We start from the raw sequence: 16993 nt of genomic DNA on the forward strand, positions 1-16993 counted from the left end.
GTAATGGGGGTTGCATCAATCAAGACCCTTTGGTTGCAAGGAACAGCAGCCCACCTCACATTGGGGTAAGCAACAATAGGGAGACTTACTGGCTCATGTAACTGAAAGATATATAGGTTTAGGTGTGCCATTAGGCACAGCTGGGTCAAGGCATATAACATTGTCAACTGGGCTGGGGCCATTCATATTTTGTTCTGCTTTCTCAAGAAATAACTTCATTCTCCAGCCTGCTGGCCCCACATGGTGCCAGGGTGGCCATTCAGCTGCCACAGTAAAAAAGAGTGTCTCTCTCCTGCTTTCCCAGGGCCAGTCATAGAGGTATCTCATTGTCCTGGCTCCTAGCTGGTGAGCTATGGCAGCTGCAGCTACCTGGTGACAGTGGAGCCAAGAGGAATGAGCAAGAGGCACAGTGCCAGGGTTTGTTGGTAGACTGGGCAGGAGTGGGCCAGGAAGATTCCAGGCTAACCCAGGGTTTGGGCCTGAGCAGCTAAGACAAGGAGTGTGAAGGAGGGGCAGGTTTAGGGAAGGTTGATAGTTTAGCTTCGAATGCATTGCATTTGAGGGGCCTTGGGACATCCAAGGGGAAGAGTCCTAGAGGCATTTCTTTGGGATGAGGAACTCTACTCATGGACATTCTTGTCTGGTTCCTATGAATATGAGAAGGAGAGATAAATTGAATAATGACTATTCTGTCCACTAGAATGCTCTAGAACCAAGGGTGGCTTGTTCTCTGCAGGAGCTGAGAAGAGAACTTGCTGAGCTGTTTGCTGGGCATGGGTCCCTCAAACAGTATGTGTGGTCCAGTCTCTCCTTTAAAAGTCAAAAGATCTTTTGACATCCTTGGGCAGCTGGATGGTTAGTAGGCTGGGGCACCCAACTAATGTTGGTCAATCTGACAGGGTGCCACCCCACAGAAGCGGACAGTGCAGTGTGGTGAGAGATGAGAAGCACGAGATGACATGGAAGATGTCTGGGCAGACAGCCAAAACACAATGCAGAATGGCATGGCCCAGGCAGCGGAGGCCATGGCAGTTCTGAGGAGAAGGGGGTTGATGCAGGGCTGGCATAAGCTGGGGAGGCTTCCTGGAGGTGGAACTGGAGTAGTATCAATATTCTAGGCATAGGAAGACCATGACCTCAGGTGTGGGGTGCAAGGCTAGGTTTGGGGTGTGCCCCAGCCTTCCCCAAACAGCTGGAGGTCTAAAAACTTTCTAAACTGGGCCAGGACACCAGGGCCTCCCAGAGCCTCCCAGACATCCTGAGGTCTTCAAGTGAGAGCTCAGGACTCTCCAGCCTTCTACTATCACCTGGGGGGGAGCGAGTGGCTCTCTCCACATCGCCCCTCATCTTTGCCCACTCCTAAGGCAGTCCTCAGCACCCCGCGCTGTGGAGATTTCTCTGGATGTGCCCCTCCCCTAAGGCAGGGAGCTGGCGGGGAGCCCTGTCAACACCCAGAATGCCCCCTGCCACAGGAGGCACTTGGGGGATATTAGGGAGGGGGCAGGTGGGAAAGGCCTGGCCTGGCCTGGTGCTTCATCGGTGTGGGGAGGATGTATGGGGTCTAGGGGCTTGTTGCCAGCTTCTCTGCCCAGGTCCTGTGGAAGTGGAGAGTGTGATGGGGCCATCAGCCCAGCCTCAGTGGACCTGGTTGGCCCTAGAACTGGCATGCGCCAAGCTAGTGAGTGAGCGGGGGAGTCAGCTTCCCATCCATTAGGCCCATGGCCCAGGCTGCTAATGCCGAGCGGACATTCTGCTCTCATCCCTGGTATCCACTTAGGCATCGTTAATATTTTACACCGCATAGCCAGGGGATCAATGTCTCATTTATAGCTCAGTGTTTATGAGCAGTCATTGAAGCTTTCCCAGGGAAGATGCTCAGGAGCACCAGGGGAAACTGAGGCAGGGAAGGAGGGGTGGACCAGCCTCAGGAAGACCCTCCATATGGCTTCCTTTGCTTGCCCACTTCTCTATCCCCCTATCTATCTCACATCTGGTACCCTGTACATACCCCGCTCCAAGAACACGTCCTAAGGAGCCATCAGAGCCTGTGACACAGGCCAGCCCTTGTCTCACTTGATCCTTTACAAGCCCCTCCCTGGAGAGGCTGGCTTGTCATCCCCATTTTAGGAAACTGGCTTAGAGAGGTTAATGTACTTTTAACCAGACCATTGATTGAGGATTAGTGGCAACTAGCTGGGACCTACAGGCTAGACTTCACTCAGCTGGTAAAGTGTGTAAATTAGAGTACAGGAGGGGTTTGAGCCTTTCTAGACTTAACACACTTTAGCAACTCATGTGCTGCCACAGAGCCATGCTCTCTGGCGATCATTGGCGTCTCTGCTTAGAACTCTTGCTTTGGTCAGTGGAGGCTCACCACATGCCCACTTAAATGCAATTGAAAGCCGTGCATTTACAGTTCTTTAAAAATATCTCCAATAACTCAGACTTTTAACCAGGTGTGTTAAATACTGAGGTGGAACCACACAGGCCAGAAGAAACCCAGCAGCCTCTCTCCCCTCCTCTTCCACTGGAAACCGTGCGGTATGCTGGGCCGCGACTGCTCTGGAACCCAGGAGACCTGGGCTGCACCTGCGCCCCTTCCCTAGTCCACCCTCTAGGTCTTGGTTTCCTTAACTGGAAAGTGGGCAAGAGAAAGTCCACCGGGGCGGCCCTTAAGGATTACAAGTAAACATAAAGGCTTGGTTCCTGTATGCCAGCTCCGGAGGGACCCTTGGCCGCACGCTCCGGCTCCCCCCGCCGCCGGGGCACCAAGCTCTGTGCCTGGGGCACAGAACACATTCAGCATTTGTTGAACGAATGACCGAGTGGGCAGCGGAGGCTCATGACGGAAGCTACTAGTGCTCGGGCCCTAGGTCCAAGCAGGCGTGGAGCGGGGCTGGATTTCCCCTCCACGAAGGCAGCGGGAGCGGGAGAACTGGAGAACTTGGCGCTCCGGGCAGCCCCTGCTTCCCGCCCTCTACGCCCCGGGCGCGGGCGGGGACGCCTGCTGAGAGCCGTGCCCGCCGGAGGGCAGCAGAGAGCCGCGGCTCCTGCCTCGGGTCCGCGAGTTCGCGGACTTGGGAGGGTTCCCGGGCTCCGCCCTGCCACGCCCACTCCTCTCACTTGGCTTTCTCCCTCCTCTCCGCCCCAGCGCCCCCGTCCACAAACGAGTTGGCGCTGCTGGGCACTGCCCGCGCGTTGCACCTGGCATCCCTTTAGCTCTTTCCTACAGCCGGAGAGGCGGGCATGCACCAGCCCCTCCGTGTGGAGGAGGAGTCTGCAAGTCCGTGACTCGACCAAGGTCATGCTGCAGAATCAGGGGTGGAACTCGGTTCCGTAGTGTCTAATGCCAAAGCCCACACTTCTCCAAAAGCCTGGCGCGCACGTGCGTTTCCGGAACTGGATAACTTTGGGTACCAACTTTTTTCATTTGCATCGGGGGCCAGACCAGGGCCAAGTTCAGTCTCGAGCGGAGAGCTGGCGGTGCGGGAAGCAGCCCGGGGCGAGAGGGTTTCCCCGATCCCCAAGGCCGGCTCCGCGCTGGCGGGCGGGGCGATGCGCGGGGTGGGGGGCGGCTCCGCACCCCTCAGCCCGGAGTCTGCAGCCCCGACTCCTCGCGGCTGAGCGGTGCTGCGGCTCCCCTCCTGTCTGGTCCCCGGCCCCCTCCCCAGCCACTCCGCCCTGCTCCGGTAGGTGGAGGTAACCGCCGGCCGCGCGGCCTCCCGGGGGCGGGCCGGGTGGCGTGGCGGAGCGCCAGGCGCGGTCGGGGGGCTGGGCGGCGCGGGGCGGGGCCACCTCCCTCCGCCCCTTCCCGGGCTGGCGCGGGGGGGCCGCAGGGGACGCCTCCTCGGGTGGTCGCCGCGCCTAGGCCAATGAGCGCGCGGGGAGCCGCGATGGAGGCTGGGGCGGCCGGAGCGCCCGGGACCCCCGCCGCCGCCGCGCCCCCGCGCCCCCGCGCCCGCGGGGCTGGAGAGGGGGCGAAAGAGGCGCGGCGCCCGCGCCGGCCATGGAGGCGTCTCTGGCCCGCGTCGGCCGCCCGAGCTGCGCTCCGCGCCGCCGCCGCCGCGCCTCGAAGTTTGCCGGCTGACTCGGAAAGTTGCGCTCGGGCTCTGCCGCCGCCGCGTCCGCCTCCCGGCCTGCCCAGTCCGCCGCCGCCCTCCGCGGGGCCGCGGCCCGGTCCACACCCGCAGCCCCGCCTGCCGGGGGATGTGAGCCGCGGCCTCCCCCAGAGGCCGGGCGGGCTGCACCGGCCCCGGCGCCTCCCGAGGCTCGCGCGGGCGAGGGGCACGGCCCGGCCGCAGGAGCTCGGGTCGCCATGGGCATCCAGGGCATGGAGCTGTGCGCCATGGCCGTGGTGGTGCTGCTGTTCATCGCCGTCCTCAAGCAGTTCGGCATCCTGGAGCCCATGTCCATGGAAGGTAACGCGTGGCCCCGCGCGCTCCGCCGGGCCCCGGTGCGCAGGGAGGGAGCCGCAGTCGCGCTCCGGGGCACGGGTCCGCGGGTCTGCCCCGGCGGCCCTGCACCCGCCGCCTTGGCCGCCGTCCCCTCGGACTCCCGAGGGCTGGTCCAGGACTAAGCGGACGGAGGCCAGGGGCTCCCAGGGGCTCCCAGGAGCTCCAGAGGGGCCGGAGCTGCGGCGCTTGGGGTGGGCGTGAGCTAGATGCCTGGTGACACCCTGAGCCACCCTAGGCCTGCGGGCCCTGGCCGCCCCGGGTGAGCATAGCCAGCGTGGGCCTCCCGTTGGCGGGAGGTGGCTCAGGGTGAGGATGACTGGAAGGATCTTCATCCCAGGGTGAAGATGGTGGCAAGTGATAAGAGACCTCAGCCACATCATGGGACTGCCCCTTTCGCTTCCACCCGCATCCCTGGGCAAGGCTCAGGCCCACGGGATCAGTAACCAAATCCTCAGGCGCCACATTTCTGTCCCAATAAAATATTAACTGAGGAGACAGACCTGCTCTTAAGTCAGACAGTGGACAGCCTCCCTGGGACCCCTGAGAGGCACCCTGGGAGCTGCTTCCCAACCTTGGATACCTCCCTAAGACTTCTGAGCAGGTTAGGAGGAGGAGCCCCTCTAGGGCACACCCATTCTGAAGGGGACCTTGCCCACTGGGATGGAACTCCCCCTCTACCCAGTTCCCCGGAGGCAGTTGCAGCCCCTACCTCTGTACCGTGCAGACGGGCAGGCCTGTCCTGTGCCTGTTCCCTATGCTCCCTTGCTGTCCTCTCAGGGGAGGATGGGCTTCCTGCCTGCCTCAGCACTCTGCTGACCTTGCCAGGCTCCTGCTCCTGGGACTGAAACCCAGAGGTCTAGGCAGGAGAGGAGGGAAGAACGTGTCCTTGCCTCTGAACTGCCTGGCAGCCCCTCCAACCTGAGGATGTGCCCCAAACCCCTGCCAAGGGCTACCAAGGACGGGAAGGGGCACAGGGCCTGGAAGCAAGGCCCTTCCTCCATTTTGCCTTTGGAACCTAAAGCAGACTCTTTACCTGACGTCCATGACTGTGTGCCCCTAAGAAGCCATCAGGCTCCATCACACCTCTTCTGGATGAGTTCTCCTTCCCAGAGAGAAGAGACATATTCACGGTGGTTCTGAGAGGTGCCACTGTAAGCTTTAAATTTTACTTGGAGAGGAAAATTGCCCAAGCGAGGCCTGTGCTTGTCTGGATGCTGACCCTGACTGGGGAATCCAGTACAGGGAATTTGCTCGGGATGAGGTAGAGGGATAAGCATCCTGCACTACTGTGCCACTGAGGACCTATGCCTCCCATAGGGCACTAGTCTGTCCTGTAACCCCTCTCCTTTGCCCATGTGAAGTCTGTGATGGGTGTGAGGAGTGGTTGGTACCCAGGGAAGCCATGGCCCCTAATGGATCTTCCCCATTTCCTGGCCCCTCTCGGGCCACCAAGGGGCTGAGAGCACTCATGGCCTCATTCTACTTGGTACTGCAAAACCTTCCTGAGTGAGGCAGTTCCCTCACAGGGCTGGGCCTATGAAATGTGCTGTTGTGATTTCTAAGGAAAGGGGATTTCTTTACAAAGAAAGAAAATACTTGGCTGGTATGCACAAGACTACAGATGCTGGATTCAACCTGCTAAAAAACCCACTTGGGGCTCTACTGAGTTTCTCTTTGCTGGTGCAGTTGCCCACTTGGGCCCCCTTGGAGTTCTGATGTCTTGATGTAGTGGGAGGAGCGTAGAGCTTCAGTGTCAGCCAGGTCTTAGCTGGGATCCTGTCACTCACACATGCTGGCTGGATAAGCTCCCTTCACCTTTCTGAGCCTCAATTTCATTACCTGTAAAGTGGGCTGTGTGGCAGACTTATAGCACCATTCTTGGCGTATAAGAGCACAAACTTTGTGAACCATTGACATCATGAGTGATTAAAAATGGAGTGATTACTCGTAGTGACAGGACTGATTCATGATCGAAAACATTCTCTCACTCAAATGGGCCTCCTCTCCTGCATCAGAGGGAGGGAGTTATAAGTTCCAGTGTTCCGTGTTGATGGGAAGTGGTGTCCTTTAAGTAAGTGCCTGGCAGGCCCATTGGCCAGGCAGCGTCTGAGGGTCAGTGTCTGAGGGAGCCCAGGCCTTGCGGCCCCAGCCTGGTTGGGAGCTGGTACTGAGGGAAGAGAGCTGGTGCCCGGCTCCCCGCAGGCATGCGTGGATTCAGTCGTGTGTCTCCTGTCCTCCCGGAGCCTCCGTAGTTCCCATCTGTGAGCCGCCAGGGTTATGATGCCCCTGGGATTGTTAGGAACTAATGGATCTGGGTTCTAGGCATGCAGCCTTCTAGAAGTACATGCAGAGGCTGAAAGGCCCTCTGTCTGCTTCTGGGTGACTCCGTGGGGCAGTTCCAGCCTGGTTTGGCCACTAGCTTACCAAGTGACTTTGGTGCATTAAACATTCTTAAGCCTTAATTTCCTTATCTGTAGAATGAGGACAAAAGAATATGTTCCACTATCTGCTTCACAGGGGTGTGGTGAACTAAAGCACTGCACAACTTAAAAGCTGAACTCAAGTCTAAGGGACTCACAGGGTGGGTGGGGCATACAGGTACAAAGTGACTCGGGGCTGATAACCCTTGGTGCTTGTCTGCAAGCCCTGACACCAGACCTTTTTGTCTACATTTGTGCCCAAGGCTTGACTTTGGTCACTGCCTCTTATCTCAGTTCACATTTCCTAAGTTCTAGACGAGTAGCTCTCAACTGAGGGCAATTTTGCTCTCCAGTGGAAATTTGGTAACATCTGAAGACATTTTTGATGATCACAATTGGGGAGAGTGTACTATGGGCATCTAGCAGGTAGAGGCCAGCAATGCTGCTAAACATCCCACAATGAACAGGATGGCCCCTACAAGAAAGAACGATTAGGCCCCAATGTCAATAGGGAGGTTGAGAAACCTTGTTCTGGAAGGAGCACTGGGAGCTAGGTGGCCAGGAGCTAGGACAGCTGCTTCTCAGCCCTGACTTACTCACTGACATGCTGTCATTAACTTAGACAAGTCACTTTTCTTACCTGAGCTCTGTTTGCTCATCTGTAATGGGGTGTTGGAGGGGAGGTACCATCTCGCCTGGGAACAATCCCTGACCCTCCTGGCTCCCTGCCCCTGTGGCTTGTGTTAGGTGATGCTCTTCTGAGATTTTCTGTGTCCACATCCTCACCCCACCTGGGCTTTCTGAGGGGGTCAGTGACTTGTGTGTATACACTTGTGACCCTAGAGTGTGCCTATCACTCCCTGGTAAACAGCGGGTATTGAGTAGGTGTAAATTATATGCCATCACCAGCATACATTCTCTGGGCACCCTTTGTGTGCCAGGCTGTATGAGACCCCATCAGGAGCACAAGTAATGCAGAGTCTTGGCCCTCCCCTTAGGATACCCCTGGGCAGATGCCCTCTGAGGGGAGGACCCTCTGGCTGGGGGTGGGGACAGGGAGGTGGAATTGTGACAGTGGGTGTGTAGGTGGGTGAAGAGACAGAAGCGTGAAGAGGAGAATGGGGGGTGCCCAGGTGGAGGTATGCGTGGCCAGCCCGACCCACCAGCCCTCTGCAGTGGCCCTCTGTGCACAGCTGCCTGCAGAGCCCTGGCAGGCACAGGTGGCCTGGGAACCTGCACGGTCCGCAGCTGACTCCAGGCTCCAAGCAAGGCCCAAGGGGGTGGCAGTTACTCCTGCTCTTTCTCTTGCTCATCTTCTCCATCCAGCACCCTCTTCTGCCTTTGCTGAGGCCTGCGGATACTACATATCCTGGCTGCCCTTTCTCTTGGCAGGGTCTCCCATGCTCTATAATCTGCAAGTCCCTTGGCCTAGGTGGCCTCTAGGCAGTTTCCAGATCTGATGCTGATGGCAGTGGCAGCAGCCCACGTCTAGTGAGTTCTCTCCTGGGGTGTATTGTAATCTTGTCCTCAACAGCAGGCCCATTCTAGAGATGAGGAAGCTGAGGCTCGGGGAGGCTAAGTCACTAAACTGAGGTTACCCAGCCAGGGAGTGGCAGAGCCAGGACTTTTACAAACTCCGGCACACCCGTCCTGGATGCCTCTCTAACTCCACACCACCGAGGAGCCATAGACACGTCCCAGCCTCTTAACAGCACGTGTGTCAGCAACCCAGAGTGGAGACAGCTGCCTGGGTACAAATCCAAAGTGTCCCTCATTGAGCCTAAGTGTGTGGCTGTGTGCAAACTCATAAAGCAATGCCCAGCACAGTGTAAGCACTTTATAAGTATTACCTCTTGTTACTTCTTGCCAAAAATGCCCTGGCTCCAGTTCCCCCCAGTGTCATACATCACTACCATGTACTAGAAGTTAGTGGGAAAGGCGGATGCACTTGACAGGTCCTTCGTCGTGATAGGCGGACTTCCTTATGTGCTCTGTGAGGTCCTCCCAACTGGATGGCCGGAGACTCCCGGGCTGGGCCCTGGGAAAGGGAAAGGGAGAGGCGGGCTCCAGGTGGGTGGCTTCTGCGGGGCAGGGAGGTGGTCTGGAGCTGAGCCTGAGCCTGATGCTGCTGTAGGATGGGGGACTTGAGCAAAGCCCCTTCCCTGCCCCCCTGAGTGCCTCAGCTGTGGTGTATCTAGTGGTTTCATAGCCCCTTAGCCATGGAATCTCGGACAGAGTCTTAAATAGAAGCCCAGTACCACTGACAGAAGAGGTACTGCTAGCATTGGAAGGGGAATCTTGCCCTGCAGTGGTCCCTGGGGCTCCTCGGGGGGACCTCCAGGTCTAGGGGTCACCTGACCAGCAGGGGCTATCAGGGCTGACATCTGCCAGCCAGGTAGGAGGGATTGGAGCCAGCCAGTGTGGACAGCACTGTGAAAGAGTTTTGCTGCAATGGGGAACTGGGATGGGTGCTGGCTGGCAAGCAAGAAGGTGCAAGAGAAGGTCTTATAGCTGCTTCCAGGGGAGCCTGGCAAAGGTGAAGGCAGCCCAGGGGGCTTCACCAGGCTCATGCACTCAGGAGGCAAAAAAAAAAAAATGCCTCTCACCCAGTACCTGGTGCATCTTTGATTTGGAGCCACCTTTTCCAAATCCCTACAGGTGCGTCCTGCCCAGAAGGGGCCATGTGGTGTGGGGTCAGAATCAAGGACTGGAACTTCAGCTCCCTGGGAGGAGAGCCCAGTTTGTGATTTGTCAGGTTGTTGTATAACTTGGAGACATTCTGCTTTAGAACGCCAACAATAACAACAACAATTTTTTAAGTACAAAGTTTTAAAAGCCTCATGCTTTCACTCCTTTAACTCCTTTGTTTGATGGAGAGGTTAAATCTTTGTTGCTGAGCCCCTGGTTATCAGTGATGGGGGGTAAATAGTGTCCAGGACAAGCCTCTGGAAGGGCGAGAGGAAGGCTGAGCCCAGGGAGAGGTGAAAGGGAGACAGGAGAAGCAGGCTAACTTCCCAATCTGGCCAAGTACAGCTCCTCAGGGGTTTGTAGGAAAGCTGTAGAAAATGCTTGTTTAGATCCATTAATCACCAGACCCCCCTGTAATTGCAGAGGGTGATGTGACACCTCTGGCAGGTCCTAAGAGGTCTGGCTGCATCTCTGCTGAAACAAAGCAGGGGGATAAGCCTGGGATTTCTCTTGTGGATGAGCCAGGAGAGGTCTCCAGTGTCCCCTGAGAGCACATGGGGTGCCTGGCATTGGGCCAGACGCTGTGGGAGTCAAGATGAAGAAGCCAGGTCCCCTGTACCTAAGACAGTTCCAGACAGTTCCAGTTCCTTGGTACATATGTGTGTAGAGGGGGTGAAAAGAAAGTGGGAGTTGGGGTGGAGGTAAGGGGGTGAGATCTCCCTTCTTCTTCTTGTAAGACCACCAATCCTATTGGATGAGTGCCGCCCCCTAGGACTTCATCTTACCATAATTACCTCCCAAGCTGTATCTCCAAATATAGTCACATTGGCTTAAGGCTTCAACATACGAATTTTGGGGAGATACAACTCAGTCCATAGCACCCGTAAACATAGAAGTATGCATCTGGCGGGGAATCATAGCCAAATGAAGAAAAGTAGAACAGAGATGAGAGAGAGATAGGCATGGTGGGGGGTGGCACCTCAGAGGAGGTAACATTTGAACAGACGAAGGAGGTGTGGGTTCTGAGGGAAAAGCAGTTGAGTGAGAGAGGATAGCAACTGGGGGCCCTGCAGAGGGAGTGTGGTGGGCTAGAGGGGTGCAAGGGGCCAGAATGGCTGGAGCAGAGGGAGCACAGGCAGAGACATGAAAGATGAGGTCAGAGCTGGGCGGGGAAGGGGCCTGGGGGTAGCGTGCGTTTATTGGCTATTTACTGTTGGGGTTTTTTTTTTAAGATTTTATTTATTTATTCATGAGAGACCCAGAGAGAGGCAGAGACATAGGCAGAAGGAGAAGCAGGCTCCCTGCCGGGAGCCCGATGCAGGACTGGATCCCGGGACCCCAGGATCATGACCTGAGCCGAAGGCAGGTGCTTAACCACTGAGCCACCCAGGTTATTGGTCAGAGCTTGGGGAGGCTGTTGAACAGAGGAATGCACAGGACATGTTTTCAGCAGCTTCCTTCAGCACTATTTGCAAACTAGACCTAGGGGACCCAGGGCAGAAGCAGGGCAACACGCCAGAAGAGCTGATGGAGCCTTGGACCAGCGTGGGGCCGGTGGAAGTAGCAGAAGGTCTAGAGGTGAGGTGCATATTGAGAGTTAGAGCTGGCTGGCCACACGTGTGGGTTGAGCGCTGGGAGGAAGGTCTGCGCCCAGAGTTTTGGCCTAAGCTCCCGACAGGATGGAGTTGCCGTCCCCTGAGCTGGGGAAGGCTGTGGGTGGAACAGGTTCTGGGAGGAAGATCAGGAGCTCAGTTTGGAAATGCTCCATTTGAGAACCACCTAGACATCCAAGTGCAGATGGCAAGCAGGCGAGTGAGTCTGGAGCTGCGGGCAAAGTTAGCCCACATTCCCCAAAGGAGACTTGACTTTTAAAGAAGCTTTCAGATTTTGTAGATTTAATAAATGTTACCTTTTTTTTCCTTGTTGTTCTCAGATGTGTTTTTCATGCTAATTATTTTGAACACCTCTTTGTGTACCTATCACCTTTTTCAGTTTGCTCATCTCTAACTTGCCCATGTATATCCTTCAGCCATTTCTTTTGGGATTGCTGTCTTTTTTCTTATCTTCCAAATGTCCTATTTTGTCCAGACCAGAGGTATATTCTCTCTCTCTCTCATTTTCTCTTGCTCTGGGTACTTAAAAAATTTTTTATTATTATTTTTTTTAATTTTTATTTATTTATTAGAGAGAGAATGAGCTCAAGTGGGGGAGGAGCGCAGAGGGAGAGGACCTCAAGCATACTCCATTCTGAGTGCAGTGCCCCACACAGGGCTTGATCTCACAATCCTGAGATCACCACCTGAGCCTAAATCAAGAGCCTGACACTCAACTGACTGAGCCACTCAGGCGCCCCTCTAATTACTTTTAAACATTTTAGTTAACTTCTAACAAATTCAAATATACATTTGATACATATATTAAAAAGAATAATAAACACTAATGAGCTACCTTCCCCACCCCCAGAACTAGGACCCCACCAGCCTGCCTCTCTCTGAGTTTCTCCCCTCCCACCCCACAGAGATTACCACTAGCCAGATTTGCACCTGTGGTTACTGGATTTTTGTTCTTATGTATAATTTTATTTCTTACTATCCCTCCCTACAAATTATTTGGTTATTCTTGGATTTGAATTTTGCAACAAACGGAATCACACTGGTCTCCTAGGACTGGTTTTTCATCCAACAATCCGTTTCTAGGACGCATCCATATTGCTGTGTGTTATGGTTCACTCACTGCTATAGGACATTTCATCCAGTGGATGGCCCACAGTCTATTTATCTGCTTTATTATCAGCGAGCAAGTTGATTCAAGCTACTGTTATTGTAGAGTGTTGGGGTGGTGGCTCTTCTGCAAGTCTCCTGGGCATTGTTTCTCTAGCACTCTGTCTAGGGGAGGGTTACCTCACCATAGGGTATGCAGATGTGTGCAGCATTAGAATGAAAATACAAATACTTCCCCACTGTGCCTGCTTGTACCAGTTATGCATGCGCCCTAGCATGCTGAAAAGTTACCGTTGGACCTGGGTGGCTCAGTCAGTTAGGCATCTGCCTTCTGCTCAGGTCATGGTCCTGGGGTCCTGGGATGGAGCCCCATGTGCTCAGCAGGAAGTCTGCTTTTCCCTCTCCCTCTTCTCCTTACCCCCTGAAAGTACTCTCACTTGCCCTGTCTCTCTCTCTCTCAAATGAATAAATTTAAAAATCTTAAAAAAAAAAATTACTTCCTTCGTCTCCCCAGCCAGCACTTAGCATTGGTCAGCCTTCTAATTTCATTTTATTATTTCCTGCCGATCTGGCTGTTGCATTTTCAATGTAATTTGCATTTTCCTTTTTATTAATGAGGTTGAGCCATCTTTCACACATTTATTCATCTTTCCCAGTTTCCTTTTTTGATGATTACTCTAGATATTCTTCTTTTGACTATTTTAAACACTGTACACTGTCTTCTCCCATTCTGCTGAGTGTCTAGAACTGTTCACGCTGCCCTTTTTTAAATAGAAATCTTTAATTTTGATGTAATCAAATTCATCAATTTTTTTCCTTGATGGTTTGAACTTTTGAAGCTTGAAGAAATCTTTCCCCATCCTTAGGTAAGCAAGAGATTCTTTTACATTTTAACTCTATAACTTACCTTTCACATTTGGGTCTCTAGTTTATCTAGAGCCCACTTTTGCATGTGGCGTAAGAAAGGGATCCAGGGGGTATCTGGGTGGCTCAGTGGTTGAGCATTTGCTTTTGGCTCAGGTCATGAACCCCAGGTCCTGGGATCAAGTCTGCATCGGGCTCCCTGCCTGGAGTCTACTGTTCCCCTCTGCCTATGCCTCTGCCTCTCTCTCATTGTCTCTTACGAATAAATAAATAAAATCTTTTAAAAAGGGAGGGTATCCAGTTTTCTATGCTGAGCCAGTTTTCCTAAAACCACCTACTAGACAATTTGAAACTTCCACAAATCTTCTGTGATGTTCCTGCTATACCTCAGTCTCTTTGAGCTCTCTGGTCTGTTTTTTGGTGTGTTTGTCTGTTCTTATACCAGCCACACAACTTTTTATTATAGTGACTGTGTATATGTATTAGCATTTCATAGGGGGAAAATCCTTCTTTTCCTTTCTAGATTTTTATGGATTTTTGTTCCTCCGTATACATTTCAGAGTAATTTTATCAAGGTCCTCAAAAAGCCCAACTGGATTTTTAATTGAGATTGTGTGGAATTTACAGATTCCTGTGGGGGAGAAGTGGCATCTTTATATTATGTGGTCCTATCTAAGATGGAATGTCTCATTTATTCAGATTACCTTTCTATATAGAAACCCTTTGAGTTTTGGTTAATACTTAGATAGTTTTGAGTTTTTATTGCTATCATGAATTGGTATATTTTTAATTATATTTTATAGGTGGTTATTACTAGGGTAGAAAATTGCTATTGATTTTTGTAAATTAATCTTATGTCTGGCAACCTTACTAACTCTCATGTATATTAATTCTTTTGGTCCCTGTAGGGACCAAACATCTACAAGTAATGTTAGTTTTATCCTTTACTTCCCAATTATTATATTATTTCTTTCTTTCTTGAAATTTCCTTAGAGCATTGGCAGGATATCAATTAGTGGTGATTTTAGCCAACCTTGGCCAGTCCCAAATCTTAAAGGGAATGTGTCTAAGCCTCTGACATTCAATCTAATATTTTCTGTAAATAAATATGTAACTTGCAAATATAAGCTACATCAAGTTAAGAAAGTTCCCTTTAATCCTAGTTTGCTTAAAGTTTTTGTTTGTTTAATTACAAACAGATGTGAATGTTTATCAAATACCTTTTCTGTATTAAAGTTTTCATGTGATTTTTCCCTCCATAGAAAACCTTGATCATGGTGTACTGGTTTTTAGTACAATTGGATTCAATTAGCTAATATTTTGTTTGAGGTTATATCAAAAGTGAAATGGGCATGTAATTTTCTCTGTTTGCTATTCCAGCTTTATTGAGATATAATTGACATTTAACATTGTATAGGGGTGCCTGGCTCCATTTGTTGAGCATCCAAATCTTGATTTCAACTCAGGTCATGATCTCAGGTTGTGGAATCAATCCCCAAGTGGGGCTCTGTATTCAGATGCAATCTGCTTGGGATTCTCTCCCTCTTCCCCCCTCCCAATAAATAAATAAATAACAAAAAATTATATAAATTTATGAAATTATTACTATAATAAGGTTAATTAATACATCCATAATCTCACATAATTACCCTTTTGTGTGCAGGGGGGTAGTGAGAATATTTAAGATCTATTATTTTAGCAACTTTTAAGTACACAACACAGTATTATTAATTATAGTCAACATCCTTTACATAGACCCCCATAACTTACTCATTTGGTAACTGCAAGTTTGTGCCCTGTGACCAATACCTCCTCATTTCCCCCATCCCTCTGCCCTGGCAAACACCAATCTACTCTCTGTGTCTATAAATTTGGGTTTTTTTTAGATTCCACATGTACATGAGATCATATAGTATTTGTCTTTCTATGCCCTGACTTACTTCACTTAGCATTATGCCCTCAAGGTCCATCCAGTGTCACTGTAATTTTCATTCTTATATGGCCTTTCTATGATTTAGGAGTCAGGACTACTATATTGATCACTGGCCTAGCAATATGGGGATCACTGGTGATTCTTTGAAAAGCGTTTTGTGTGGACTGGTGGGGTCAGTGCCCCATAGGACTAAGTTCAAGGGAGAATAAGAGATGAAGTAGAGACAGTGAGTTAAAGAAGAGAAGAAAGAAATAGCTGGAAGGGACAGTAGGGTCGAGGAAGAAATAGAAGCAAATTTGGGAATTTTTGTTTTATTTTTTGACCCTTAGGGATAGAGGATTAAGTTATTTCATATTCTTTAGTTTGTGGGACATTATCAGTTTTGACCCATTTAAAACCCCTTTCTTATTTTATTTTTTCCCTTTATCCCCCCATTTCCTTCTACTTATTCTAGTTTCTATTTCATTTGTTTCTAATCTACATACGGTAGAGTTCCCCTTTTTTGGTGTCCAGTTCTATGAATTTTGACAAATGCATAGTAATGTAACCACTGCCACAGTCAAGGTATAGAACATTCCATCACACAAAAGAATCTCTCCTGCTGCCTTTTTTGTCATCTACATGTCCCTTGTGCCACAGCCCCCTGCACCCACTGATAGATTGTCTCTCCCTATGATTTCCGTGATTTTATCTTTTCCAGAATGTCACTTAAGTGGAGTCATACATTGCATGTCTGGATTCGTTCACTTAGCTAGTGCGTTTGAGGTCCATCCATGTTGCTGCCTGTATAATAATTGGTTCACCTTTATTGCTGAACCAATAAAGGTATTCCACTGTATGAATGCGCAACACACTGTTTATCCATTCACTGGTTGAAGGCCATTCCGGTTATTTCCAGCTTTGGGTGATTGCAAATGAAGTTGCTCTACATATTTGCATAAATAGTATTGTGTAACTATAATAGGTTTCGTTTCATTTCGGTACCCAGGAGTAGGAATTCTGGGTTGCATGGCCAAGTGTATGTTTCTGAGAAACTGCCAAACAATGATTTCTAGACAGGCAGTACCATTTTCATTCCCACCAGCAAAGTGTAATGGTTTCAGTTACTCCACATCCTTACCAGCCCTTGGTATTGTCAATATTTGTCAGTTAAGTGATTCTAAGAGGTATGTAGTAGTATTTCCTTGCGGTTTTAATTTGTATTTCCACAATTGCAGGTGGTGTTAAGCACCTTTTTATATGCTTGTTTGCCACCTATAAGTCCTGTAGGTCAAGTGTCTGGATAAAGTTCTTCATATAATCTGGATATATGATTTGCAAATATTTTCTCCTAGTCTGTAGTTTACCTTTTTATCTCTTTTATTTCTTGAAGAGTGAAAGTTTTGTTATTAAAAAGTACAGTTTATCAAAAAATAAAACCAAATCAAAAGTGCAACTTATCAGTTTTTCTTTTATGGATTATGCTATTGGTATTGTGTCTAAGAACTCTTTTCTTAAACCTAGGCCATAAAGATTTCCTCCTATTTTTTTCCTGAAAGTTTTATAGTTTTATGTCTTATGTTTAAATCAAATCTGTGCTCTGTTTTGAGTTAATTTTTGTATGAGATGTACGGCCCATGTACCATGGATATATATATACCATACATGGGTTCCTGGCCTATGGCTTGCTTATTGGGTTTCTTAATAACTTTATTGGTTTTTCCTCTATGTTTGTCTGTTTCTTTTTCACTGATTTTCACTCTTATTTTTATTATCTCCTTTTTTCTAATAACTTTGAGCTTAATTTGCTCCTTTCCTGGATTCTGAAAAGTGTAGATCTAGAAATTTATATCATTGACTTTATATCTTTTTCCATGGTAATGAAGTAATTTAAAGCTCTGAATTTCCCTCTGAAGGCCAGTTTACCTGCATCCA

General features: G+C 50.5%; 1 protein-coding gene across 2 annotated transcripts in view; it reads left to right on the top strand.

The window, feature by feature from the left end:
• The window catches only part of KCNIP3 (potassium voltage-gated channel interacting protein 3), an 82777-nt gene that overhangs the window by 52827 nt on the left and 12957 nt on the right, over positions 1–16993 (top strand). Inside the window, exon 1 of one of the 2 annotated variants that reach the window (XM_072770321.1) lies at positions 4269–4418. The exons of the other annotated variant lie outside the window; for it this stretch is intronic. Within the exon in view, the coding sequence (XP_072626422.1) occupies positions 4316–4418 (103 nt within the window). The 5' untranslated portion in view covers positions 4269–4315. Of the gene's footprint in view, positions 1–4268; positions 4419–16993 lie in introns of those variants that run through there. 2 annotated transcript variants of the gene reach the window in all.

This window comes from Canis lupus, chromosome 12, assembly GCF_048164855.1.
Source record: "Canis lupus baileyi chromosome 12, mCanLup2.hap1, whole genome shotgun sequence".
NCBI classification, from domain to species: Eukaryota; Metazoa; Chordata; class Mammalia; order Carnivora; family Canidae; genus Canis; species Canis lupus.